Genomic DNA, 12,571 nt, shown 5'->3' with positions numbered 1-12,571 from the left:
GTATGCTCAGGATTCAAGGACCCTCCCTACAATGCCGCCTATCGCGTCTCCTGCTGGCCTATAGATCCCGACCGCACTCACTCACGGGGGTCCCGCCCACAGAGCTACTAATGAAACGGACACTCAAAACTCGGTTGTCCCTCATTCACCCAGTCCTGACCGACATAGTTGAGGGCAAGCGCAAGTCACAAAATGAGTACCATGACCGTAATTCGAGGGGGAGATGTATAGAAATAAATAATCCTGTATTCGTCCTCAATCACGCCATGGGGCCCAAATGACTTGAGGGCACTGTAATTGACAAAGAAGGGAATAAGATCATCGTGGTAAAACTCAACAATGGTCAGATATGCCGTAAGCATCTGGACCAAGTTAAAGAAAGTTCATCATCGACACGGAGGAACCTGAAGAAGACCATGAGATGGAGCTCACAACACCGCCAGTGAACGAGCAACAAAAGCAATCAGAAGAATGCACAGTCCGTGCGGTCAGCCCGGACAGGCCGGAATCACCACAGGTGACAGACACTCACGTCAGTGTCCAACAACCAGAGCCCCAACTGCGGTGCTCCACGAGGGAGCGTAGACCACCTGAAAGACTAAACCTATGATCCCAATAAGACTTTGGGGGGGGGGGGGGGGGAAGGTAATGTCATGTATGTAACCACAATGTAACACCACTGTATTACTGTATACACTCAACTTAGATGCACACCTTGACCACAGGGGGTGAACTTGTGGGAGACACTCCTTACCTAATCACACAGGTATAAAAAGGGAGGTCCCACGCAGGGTCATCGCTTTTGGAGTCCTGTGATTAAAGAGTTAAGGTCACAGAGTGACCTTGTCCCCAGAATGTGCCTCGTGTGGTTTCATACTGTAGAGTAAGGACTTTATTTCGGGGGAGCCAGGGGAACACTCCATAGATCCTTGTACAAGAAGCACAATTGCCCTCCAAAAGCGAGGAAAGTTGGGCACCTCTGGCTCCCACTGAGGACACTTTAGTAAGGGACTCTTTCCTCTTGATAAAAGAAAGACTTGCCTCTCATGGCCACCAGACGTCCCAAAGCACTTTACAGCCAATGAAAGAGAGAAAGAAAGATTTGGACTTAAATAGCGCCTATCACGACCACCAGACGTCCCAAAGCGTTTTACAGCCAATGAAAGAAAGAAAGACTTGCATTTATATAGTGCCTTTCATGACCACTGGACGTCTCAAAGTGCTTTATAGCCAACGAAGTACTTTAGCATGCAGTCACTGTTGTAATGTAGGAAACGCAGCAACCAATTTACGCATAGGAAGCTCCCACAAATAGCAATGTGATAATGATCAGATAATCTGTTTTTTGTTATGTTCTTTGGCCAGGACAGAGAGGATAACTCCCCTGCTCTTCTTCGAAATAGTCCCATGGGATTTTTTTACACCCATGTGAGAGAGCAGATGGGGTCTCGGTTTAACATCTCATCTGAATGACGGCACCTGTGACAGTGCGGCGCTCCCTCAGCACTGCACTGGAGTGTCAGCCTAAATTGTTGTGCTCAAGTCTCTTGGAGTGGGACTAGAACCCACAAACTTCTGACTCAGAGGTGAGAGTGCTACCTGTAGAAAGCCAGTTTGGGGCACGTGGTTTGCAATGTCGGCTAGAGACAACCGCTGTGAATAGGCCGCAGAGACCTGCAAAAGGAACGCAGGTCTCTGAGCCTGAAATTAAGCCAACAGCACTTACAAGCGTGATCCACCTTCACTCTTTGCCGGATTGACAAGTGAGTGACGGTTTATTGAATGGCTATGGGCCTCCAGTGAGGCAGCCATTTGATCCAATATCTACTGAATGCCTTTTGTTCTTCAATGCAGATCTGGGACACTGGCGGGCAGGAGCGTTTCAAGGCACTGGTGTCCTCCTACTCTAAAGGGTCAGATGGCTGTGTGCTCACATTTGATGTGACCGATCAGGATTCTTTCTATGCCCTGGAAGGCTGGAGGAAAGAGATACTGGGGAACATGGGATGTGACGATTACCCTTTCGTAGTTTTAGGCAACAAGATTGATTTAACTGAAGATAGAGAGGTAAGTCATATAGAATCATAGAATCATACAGCACAGAAGGAGACCATTCAGCCCGTCATGTCTGCCATGCCTCTTTGACAGAGTTATCCAATTAGTCCCACTCCGCTGCTCTTTCTCCATAGCCCTGTTAGTTCTTTCCTTTTCAAGTGTTTATTCAATTCTCTTTTGAAAGTTACTATCGAATTGGCTTCCACCGTTTGTAATGTTTGCACCTGTGAGCATGCTGTTGGGGCAGTCCCGTGCAATAGGTTTTTAAGTCGGTTCACGGACTCCCAGGCCGCCTGCAATTTCTGCGGTCTGGAGGAGTCCGTGTTCAATGTGTATGTTGAATGTGCGAGGTTGCAGCCCCTCTTTCAATATTTGAAGGGGCTGCTCCTCAAATTCTGGTTGCACTTCAGACCCATGCTCCTGATCTTTAGGCACCCCTGTGTGGAGGGGAGTGGGCAAGTCGGAGGGCCTGCTCCTGGGCATGGCCAAGGTGGCCATTAACCGATCCAGGCAGTGGGCGGTCGAGGGGGTCATTTCAGCCCGACTGCCTGCCTCTCTTCCACGGTTACATTCAAGCCAGGGTGTCCCTGGAGATGGAGCACGCGGTGTCCACCGGTACGCTCGCGGCCTTCCGCGAGAGGTGAGCGCCGGAGGGGCTGGACTGCATCATCACCCCCGGCAACCAAATTTTAATTTGATGTAAGTTACTGTAAAAGTTTAATTGGAAATTTGTCGGTTCTGGTGCCCTTGCCAAAAAGGGGCACTTCATTTTACGTTATACTAAAATAGTTGTCGAGCTGTTGCATTGTGAGTGGCTTAGCCAATCACATGATAGTCACAAGACTCAATAAAACCCTAGTCAGTTGGGTCTAGGTCATCCACGATGAGGTATGCAGTTATGAGCCTACTGGATGAACTGATAATGTGCAGTGTGATTGTTAAACATTTGTTAATAAACCAAGTAGTTCTTAATAGCAATATCTTGCTATGAATTCTTAAGCAAAGAACCTATGAATTTCCCTTTCAGGCAGTGCATTCCAGATCGTAACAACTCGCTGCGTAAAATAAGTTCTCCTCATCTCACCCCTAGCTTTTTTGCCAATTATTTTAAATCTGTGTGCTCTGGTTACCAACTCTCCTGCCAGTCGAAACAGTTTTTCCCCCTCTACGGAAATGAGGAAGAATTTTTTCTCTCAGAGGGTCGTGAATCTGTGGAATTCTCTGCTCCAGACAGCTGTGGAGGCTGGGTCATTGAGTATATTTAAGAACATAAGAAACTTAAGAAATAGGAACAGGAGTAGGCCATACGGCCCCTCGAACCTGCTCCGGCATTCAATAAGATCGTGGCTGATCCGATCATGGACTCAGCTCCACTTCCCCTCCCGCTCCCCATAACCCCTTATCCCCTTATCGCTCAAGAAACTGTCTATTTCTGTCTTAAATTTATACAATGTCCCAGCTTCCACACCTCTCTGAGGCAGCGAATTCCACAGATTTACAACCCTCTGAGAGAAGAAATTCCTCCTCATCGCTGTTTTAAATGGGCGGCCCCTTATTCTAAGATCACGCCCTCTAGTTCTAGTCTCCCCCGATCAGTGGAAACATCCTCTCTGCATCCACCTTGTCAAGCCCTCTCATAATCTTATACGTTTCGATAAGATCACCTCTCATTCTTCTGAATTCCAATGAGTAGAGGCCCAACCTACTCAACCTTTCCTCATAACTCAACGCCCTCATCCCCGGAATCAACCTAGTGAACCTTCTCTGAATTGCCTCCAAAGCAAGTATATCCTTTCGTAAATATGGAAACTAAAACTGCACGCAGTATTCCAAGTGGCCTCACCAATACCCTGTATTGCTGTAGCAAGACTTCCCTGCTTTTATACTCCATCCCCTTTGCAATAAAGGCCAAGATACCATTGGCCTTCCTGATCACTTGCTGTACCTGCATGCTATCCTTTTGCATTTCATGCACAAGTACCCCAGGTCCTGCTGTAGAGCGGGAGAAACTGTTTCAACTGTCAGGAGAGTATACAGATTTAAGGTGGAGATAGACAGATTTTTGAATAATAAGGGAGTCAAGGGTTTTTGGGGAGCGGGCAAGGAAGTGGAGTTGAGGCCAAGATCAGATCGGCCATGATCTTATTGAATGGCGGAGCAGACACGAGGGGCCAGATGATCTACTCCTGCTCCTATTTCTTATGTTCTTATGTACTCTATCAAAACAACTCATAATTTTGAACACCTCTATTAATTCTCCCCTTAACCTTCTCTGCTCTCAGGAGAACAATCCCAGCTTCTCCAGTCTATCCACATAACTGACGTCCCTCATCTCTGGTGCCATTCTGGTAAATCTCCTAAGGTCCTGTTGGAGACAGTCATACTATAAAGTTAGACCCAGGGCCCAGGAGAGGAGTGAGTTTGTGGCCCAGAAGAGGCGAGGGCCCTGGGGCAGCATGGGCCAGCCCACACTGCGATATGTGTGCGCATTAGGTCCATGCAGCAGAGCTGGTCTCCAGTCGTCTTGGTTAGAAACATAGAAAATAGGTGCAGGAGTAGGCCATTCGGCCCTTCTAGCCTGCACCGCCATTCAATGAGTTCATGGCTGAACATGCAACGTCAGTACCCCATTCCTGCTTTCTCGCCATACCCCTTGATCCCCCGAGTAGTAAGGACTTCATCTAACTCCTTTTTGAATATATTTAGTGAATTGGGGGTTAATCCTTGCCACTGGATAAAGGCCTAGCTCTGTCAAGCCCGTGTGGTGGCTGGTGTGCAACGGTCACCCCACGTTAAAACAATCCACGCACAGGCATCTCCCAACCTTCAGCATGTAGTTCGGGACCTGGAATATTAGGCCCTTCGTTGAAACACCTGTGAACTCATCCTTTTTTGGTGAGGAAGCAAGCCTTCCTTTCCAGGGACCACTCAAGATGAAACTTCGACATGTGATATAAGCAGAAGCTCTTGGGTAACAGTGAGTGCTGATGCCGAGATATTTGGTGACGAAGGAAAGTTGCAAGCGAGTTTCATATTTAAGATTCGGGTTTTTGATTCTCATTATAAAATCAAAATCGCGATCTTATTGAAACATATAAGATTCTGAGGGGGCTGGACAGGGTAGATGCTGAGACGATGTTTCCCCTCGTGGGGGACTCTAGAACGAGGGGCACAGTCTCAGGATAAGGGGCCGCCCATTTAAAACGGAGATGAGGAGGAATTTCTTCTCTCAGAGGGTCGTGAATCTTTGGAATTCTCGAAACCAGAGAACTGTGGGGGCTGGGTCATTGAATATATTTCAGGCTGAGATAGACAGATTCTTGAACTATAGAGGAGTCAAGGGTTATGGGGAACAGGCAGGGAAGTGGAGTTGAGGCCAAGATCAGATCAGCCATGATCATATTGAATGACGGAGCAGGCTCGAGGGGCCAAATGGCCTACTCCTGCACCTATTTTCTATGCTTCTATGTTCCTATTCCTTATGTTCTTATACCCTCCAAGCAATGTTCCCTTTAATTCTTTTTGGGTGCGTGGCCCCTTTAACGGGCTGCACCGCCCATTCAGATTTCCGCGCACATGCGTTTTTTCCGTTGTAAAACCGACGAACGGCCTGCGCGTGACCTCCAGGCCGCTGCATGGCTGCACAGCTTAACGGGAAAATTACCTCCAAATCAAACCCAATGGAACAGTCTGTTTATTTGACAATTGCCAGGAAAGGGACCTGGATGCACCTCTCTGTCCGAAAGTTATTATCGTTTGTGTTCATTTTGATCATAACATTATATTTTATTCTTCTAGCCATGCAAGAAGTATGGAAGTAATTGTAAAGCAATGTGTTTAATATTTGGGGCATTCACTTTGCAGAGAAAATGCCTATTTTCTAGCTATTTATTTATTGTCTGTGGCTCAGTGGGTAGCACTCTCACCTCTGAGTCTGAAGGTTGTGGGTTCAAGTCCCACTCCAGAGATTTGCGCACAAAAGAAAATCTAGGCTGACACTGCAGTGCAGTGCTGAGGGAGTGCTGCACTGTCACATGTGCTGTCTTTCAGATGAGATGTGAAACCAAGGCCTTGTCTGCTCTCTCAAGTGGATGTAAAAGATCCCAAGGTACTAATTTGAAGAAGATTGTTACCCTAGTGTCTTGTCTGATATTTATCCTTTAACCAGCATAATGAAAACAGATTATCTGGTCGTTATCATTGCTGTTTGTGGGAGCTTGCTGTGCACAAATTGGCTGCCGCGTTTCCCACATTACAACAGTGACCATTCTCCAAAAGTACCTCATTGGCTGTAAAGCGCTTTGATACGTCCGGTGGTCGTGAACGCTGCCATATAAATCCAAGTCTTTCTTATTTCATAATTGTAGTGGTGGATGGCTCGGTGAATTCAGCTCAGTGGGAAATAAAAGTAATTGTTTTTTTAGCCACGTTCTGTGCCCGAATGGGGTAGGGTTGAAAGACGGAGGGAGACTGTAGAGGAAGGGAAGGAAGAGACAGGATGCTGAGCTTCCATTTGAACAGGCCAGAATTTGTCCCGAATCCCCCTGTGGCAGCTCTGCGGTTCTTGAATCGGCCAGTAGGTGGTGCACAAGGGCAGCTGCTGGACCCACCTTCTGCTGTTTGTACTCTTTCCTCCGACAGACAGAGGGCGCACCGTCTCCAGGAGTTTTCTGTGCAGAGAACAGAAGGAGAGATTCAGCCACCACCACCTCTTGCATTCTCTAACACTCCCATTGTGGGAAACTATATAATGTTTTAATGTAATTGGCAGGAGGTTGAGAAGGGATTTGAGGGGAAATGTTTTCACCCAGAGGGTGGCGGGGGTCTGGAACTCACTCCCCGAAAGGGTGGTAGAGGCAGAAACCCTCACCACATTTAAGAAGTACTTGGATGTGCACGTGAAGTGCCGTAAGCTACAGGGCGACGGACCAAGAGCTGGAATGTGGGATTAGGCTGGATAGCTCTTTGTCGTCCGGCATGGACTCGATGGGTCGAATGGCCTCCTTCCGTGCTGTAAATTTCTATGATTCAATGATTCTAATGCATCAGCCTTCCAGATACTCTCGACTTACATAGTTACATCGCGAGTAGCACACAGAAACAGGCCATTCAACTGATCCAGGCCGGCATTTATGCTCCACACGAGCCTCCTCCCACCCCTCTTCATCTAACCCCATAAATATTTTCTTCTATTCCTCTCTCCTTTATCAAGCTTCCCCTTGAATGGATCTATACTATTCGCCTCAACTACTCCATGTGGTAGCGAGTTCCATATTCCTACCTCTTTTTGGGTCAAGACATTGCTCCTGAATTCACTATTGGATTTATTAGTGACTATCTAATATTTATGGCCCCTGATTTAATTTTTGCTTTTATTTGTGATATTCCTGTTTTTACTGAAATTTATTCAAACGGTTTCCCTGCAATGAGCCACCTGACGGGCAGGGCTGGATCTATTTTTGTTCAAGTTTTGTTTCATTGATTTCTTTTTGTGCTCCGTTGCCAACGTTGTCCGCTTATCTCCTGAAGATGTTGATTCCTTGCTGGGGTTTGGTTCCGTGGACTCTGGAAGCTCAGCCAAGTGGCGGTTAGCCTCGTGTTCGCTTCGCGCTGGGCCTTGCCAGGTTTCTTGGCTGCAGGTCACAACAGACCAGCCCGATTCTCCCCCGTCACCCACAGGCATTGGTGGTGGGAACCCTGCTTGATTTTCCAAGGAGGCCAGTTGTCGCATTCCAAACACTGCAAGGGCTGAGACCAGTTAATTCAGTGCAGACCAGGGCTGGAACATGGGACCTTCTTGGTCTCCGTGACTATTATAGATCATAGAATATGAGGAATATGAGGTGCAGCGAATGTTTGTGGCGGAGGAGCGTCAGAAGATCGTGGCGGAGGTGCGGCAAATGAGAGTATGGGGCCCGGAAGAGCCGAGGGCCCAGGGACAGCACGGGCCAGCCCAAACTGCAATATGTATGCGCACTAGGTCCATGCAGCAGAGCAGGTCTCCAGTCGTCCTGGTTAACCCTTGCCACTGGACCAAGACCCTAGCTCTGTCAAGCTCGTTTAGTGGCTGATGTGCAACGACCACCCCACATTAAAAAAATCCACGTACAGGCATCTTCCACCACCTCAATTAGAGTTCAGGACTGGAACATCAGGTCCTTCTTTGAAACATCTGTGAACCCATGTGGAAGCAAGTCATCCTCATTCGAGGGACCTATGATGATAAATCATAGAATCCTACAGCACAGATGGAGGCCATTCGGCCCATCGTGCCTGTGTCGGCTCCTTGAAAGAGTTCTCCAATTAGTCCCACTCCCCTGCTTATTGAAGAGACTTTGCTTCTGAGGCACCAAGGCAGCTGGTTTACACAGACTCAGATCAAAACTGGTTGTTTTGATAATCTGTTGTCCAGATTGGATTCCCCCAGCCAGATAAATGACAAAAGAAATATATAAAATATTTTTACTATCGTTTAACTGGCTGAAGGAATCCAATCTCTACAACAGACTGCCCGGGAAAGAGATTCAGACGGCATTTGTACTGTCCTCTCTGCATTGGCACAGAGTGGTTTTGGGTGGGCATCAGTGTAGAAATAGTGACGGTACAAATCAGAAGACTACTGAATGCCCGAAAGGTCGAAGGTGAGAGCGCTCTTCCAGGAAAACATCTCACACCCATTTGAGATGCCCATAGCAATCCAGCCTCAAGGACAAACAACTCAGATACTCACTGGGTAAATGCACCAAGCCATTGGGAAGCACTTTTGTGGAGCTTTAATTCACAATATGCTGCGGCGTATGACCCATCCTCGTCTTCTCTTCCCTCCATACCCTCGCCCCTCCCTATCTCGGTAAACTCCTCCAGCCCTCAACCCCTGAGAACTCTGCCTTCCTCCAACTCAGACCTCTTGTGCATCCTTCCCTTCCGTCACCCCACCATTGGCGGCCGTGCCGTCAGCCACCAAGGTCCCAAGCTCTGGAATTCCCTCCCCAAGCTTCTCCGCCTCTCCACCGCTCCCTTCACTTGGAAGACGCTGTTTAATAACTGCCTCTTTGAATAAACGTTTGGTCGCCTGTCCTAATGTCTCTGGCTCGGTGTCATGTTTTGTCTGATTACACCCCTGGGAAGCCCCCTGGGACGTTTTATACATTAAAGCTGCTATATAAATACATGTTGCTATTGCTGCACAAATTACAAGCTAAAGGAAATTACACTGTTGACGGTAGATTAAAGCCATCCTGAGGCCTCCGTGTTCCTTTCTGTTAGGGGGATGGTGCATGCAATGTTTTCTCTTTGAACCATTTTTTTGCACCTAGAGTCTCCTCCATCATGATGCGTGGGGCAGATGATCTGCACCTCGACCTTCACTGCAGCCGCTCTGTAAATGGCCACAGGGAGCGAAAGGAAATGCGGTGATTGTCCCACTCTCCACTCGAAAGAAAGAATTTCCATTTATTTCGCACCTTTCATGACTTCAGGACATCCCAAAGTGCTTTGCAGCCAATCAATTACTGTTGTATTGTAGGAGACGCAGCAGCCAATTTGCGCACAGCAAGCTCCCACCAGCAGCAATGTGACAATGACCAGATCATCTGTTTTTAGGTGCTGGTTGAGGGATAAACATTGGGCAGGACATAACTCCCCTGCTCTTCTTCGAATAGCGTCATGGGATCTTTTACATCCACCTGAGAGAGCGGACGGGGCCTCGGTTTAACATCTCACCTGAAGGACGGCACCTCCGACAGTGCAGCATTCTCTCAGTACTGCACTGGAGTGTCAGCCGAGATTTTGGTGCTCAAGTTCCTGGAGTGGGACTTGAACCCTTGACCTTTTCACTCAAATACTCCCCTCCCCCCAGACAAAACTGTTTGTTCTTCTGGTTCTGACTTCAGTTGAGCCGCGATATGGTGATTACCATTAATCATTACTGGATATCCATTATTTCTCAGGCTATATATTTTGTTTAAATTGAACCACAGTGCCCTGAAACAGGCATAAGCATAAATATGCACCTTGGGCAGGTGTGGCCGATGTACTGACACCAAGCTCCATCCTTAGCTATGCCAACATAATTCGTCAATGTAGGCTCGATTTCCTTCCTTTGTGCAGCACTTTACACTTGTCTGCATTAAATCTGCGATTGTCCTGCCGAATTACATATCTTATCCAATTTATTCTTATATATTCAAAGAAACAGAAACATTGAAAGTACGTGCAGGAGTAGGCCATTAGGCCTTTCGAGCCTGCACCACCATTCAATATGATCATGGCTGATCATGCAACTTCAGTACCCCATTCCTGCTTTCTTTCCATACCCACTGATCCCTTTAGCCATAAGGGCCACATCTAACTCCCTTTTGAATATGTCCAATGAACTGAATTCAACAACTTTCTGTGGCAGAAAATTCCACAGGTTCACAACTCTCTGGGTGAAGAAGTTTCTCTTCATCTCGGTCCTATATGACTTACCCCTTATCCTTAGACTATGTCCCCTGGTTCTGGACTTCCCCAACATCGGGAACATTCTTCCTGAATCTAACCTGTCCAGTCCCGTCAGAATTTTATACCTTTCTATGAGATCCCCTCTCATTCTTTTAAATTCCAGTGAGTATAAGCCTAGCCGATCCAGTCTTTCCTCATATGTCAGTCTGCCATCCCAGAACCAGTCTGGTGAACCTTCGCTGCACTCCCTCAATACCAAGCACGCCCTTCCTCAGATTAGGAGACCAAAACTGCACACAATACTCAAGGTGTGGTCCCACCAAGGCCCTGTACAACTGCAGTAAGACCTCCCTGCTCCTATACTCAAATCCCCTCACTATGAAGGCCAGCATGCCATTTGCCTTCTTTACTGCCTGCTGTACCTGCATGCCTACCTTCAATGACTGATGTACCATGACACCCAGGTCTCGTTGCATCTCCCTTTTACTAATCTGTCACCATTCAGATAATAATCTGCCTTCCTGTTTTTGCAACCAAAGTGGATAACCTCACACTTATCCACATTATGCTGCATCTGCCATGCATTTGCCCATTCACCTGTCCAAATCACCCTGCAGCCTCCTAGCATCCTCCTTGCAGCTCGCACTGCCACCCAGCTTAGTGTCATCTGCAAACTTGGAGATATTACATTCAATTCCTTCGTCTAAATCATAGATGTATATTGCAAATATCTAGGGTCCCAGCACTGAACCCTGCGGCACCCCACTAGTCACTGCCTGCCACTCTGAAAAGGACCCGTTTATTCCCACTCTTTGCTTCCTGTCTGCCAATCAGTTCTCATGGAATGACATTAATGTTGGCCATGGAGAGATTAAGACACATCTGTGGCCCAGGAGATGCTGCTTTGTTTGTTGGCATGAAAAGAATGACTAGCAGCCAGTCGTTGAGGGACTGCCTCTTCCCTGTTAGGGGAATCCTCTCCAACAACAGCAACATACATTTATATAGCTCCTTTAACACAGCCAAGGCAATTCACAGGAGCGTAATCAAGTAAATTTGACATTGACACATAAAGAGATATTAGGACAGGTGACCAAAGCTTGGTGAAAGACATAGAATCACAGAATGGTTGCAGCACAGAAGGAGGCCATTCGGCCCGTCGAGCCCGTGCCGGCTCTCTGCAAGAGCACTTCAGCGAGTCCCACTCCCCCTGCCCTTTCCCTGTAACCCTGCAATTTTTTTTCTTCAGGTACTTATCCAACTCCCTTTTAAAAGCCATGATTGAGTCTGCCTCCACCACCCTTTCAGGCCGTGCATTCCAGATCCTAACCACTCGCTGCGTAAAAAAAGTTTTTCCTCATGTCGCCTTTGGTTCTTTTGGCAATCACCTTAAATCTGTGTCCTCTGGTTCTTGACCCTTCTGCCAATGAGCTGCTTTGCATGCCTTCAGCACTGCTCTGGAGTGCTAGCCTAGACTTTTGCACTCAAGTCTCTAGAGTGGGACTTGAACCCACAACTTTCTGATTCAGAAGCAAAGGTTGCTACACACTGAGCCACAGGCTCTGCACATAGTTTCAAAGAGCTTCTTAAAGGCGGAGTGCGAGGCGGAGAGGTTTAGGGAGGGAATTCCAGAGCTTCGGGCCGAGGCAGCTGAAGGCATGGCCGCCAATGGTGGAGCGAAGGAAATCGGAGATATGCAAAAGGCCAGAATTGGAGCAATGCAGAGAACTCGGGGGGTTGTGGGGCGGCAGGAGGTTACAGAGACAGGGAAGGGGCGAGGCCATGGAGGGATTCAAAAACAAGGATGAGAATTTTGAAATCTTAGCTTTGGCGATTCAGGGGCCAATGTAGGTTAACAAGCACAGGGGTGATGGGTGAACGGGTTGGGAACGAGCGAGTTGGGACACAGGCAGCTGAGCTTTCGGTGACCTCAAGTTTATTTCGGTGACCTCAAGTTTACAGAGGGTGCAAGGTGTTGGTTCTCGTTAAAAATGGGTTAGGTTTTTTATGAATTTGAGCTATATTTTCTTTTGATCTCTCAAACTGGGTGACTTCAATGAACAAGGATCTCACT

General features: G+C 47.5%; 1 protein-coding gene across 3 annotated transcripts in view; it reads left to right on the top strand.

The window, feature by feature from the left end:
• LOC139227934 (ras-related protein Rab-7b-like) overlaps window positions 1–12,571 on the top strand; it is a 60,894-nt gene that overhangs the window by 28,981 nt on the left and 19,342 nt on the right. For all 3 annotated transcript variants that reach the window (XM_070859089.1, XM_070859088.1, XM_070859090.1), the window contains one exon: window positions 1,855–2,067. In XM_070859089.1, coding sequence (XP_070715190.1) covers window positions 1,855–2,067 — 213 coding nt within the window. The remainder of the gene's footprint in view (window positions 1–1,854; window positions 2,068–12,571) is intronic.

This window comes from Pristiophorus japonicus, chromosome 17 (assembly GCF_044704955.1).
Source record: "Pristiophorus japonicus isolate sPriJap1 chromosome 17, sPriJap1.hap1, whole genome shotgun sequence".
NCBI classification, from domain to species: Eukaryota; Metazoa; Chordata; class Chondrichthyes; family Pristiophoridae; genus Pristiophorus; species Pristiophorus japonicus.
This window is presented reverse-complemented; position numbering and strand designations above follow the sequence as displayed.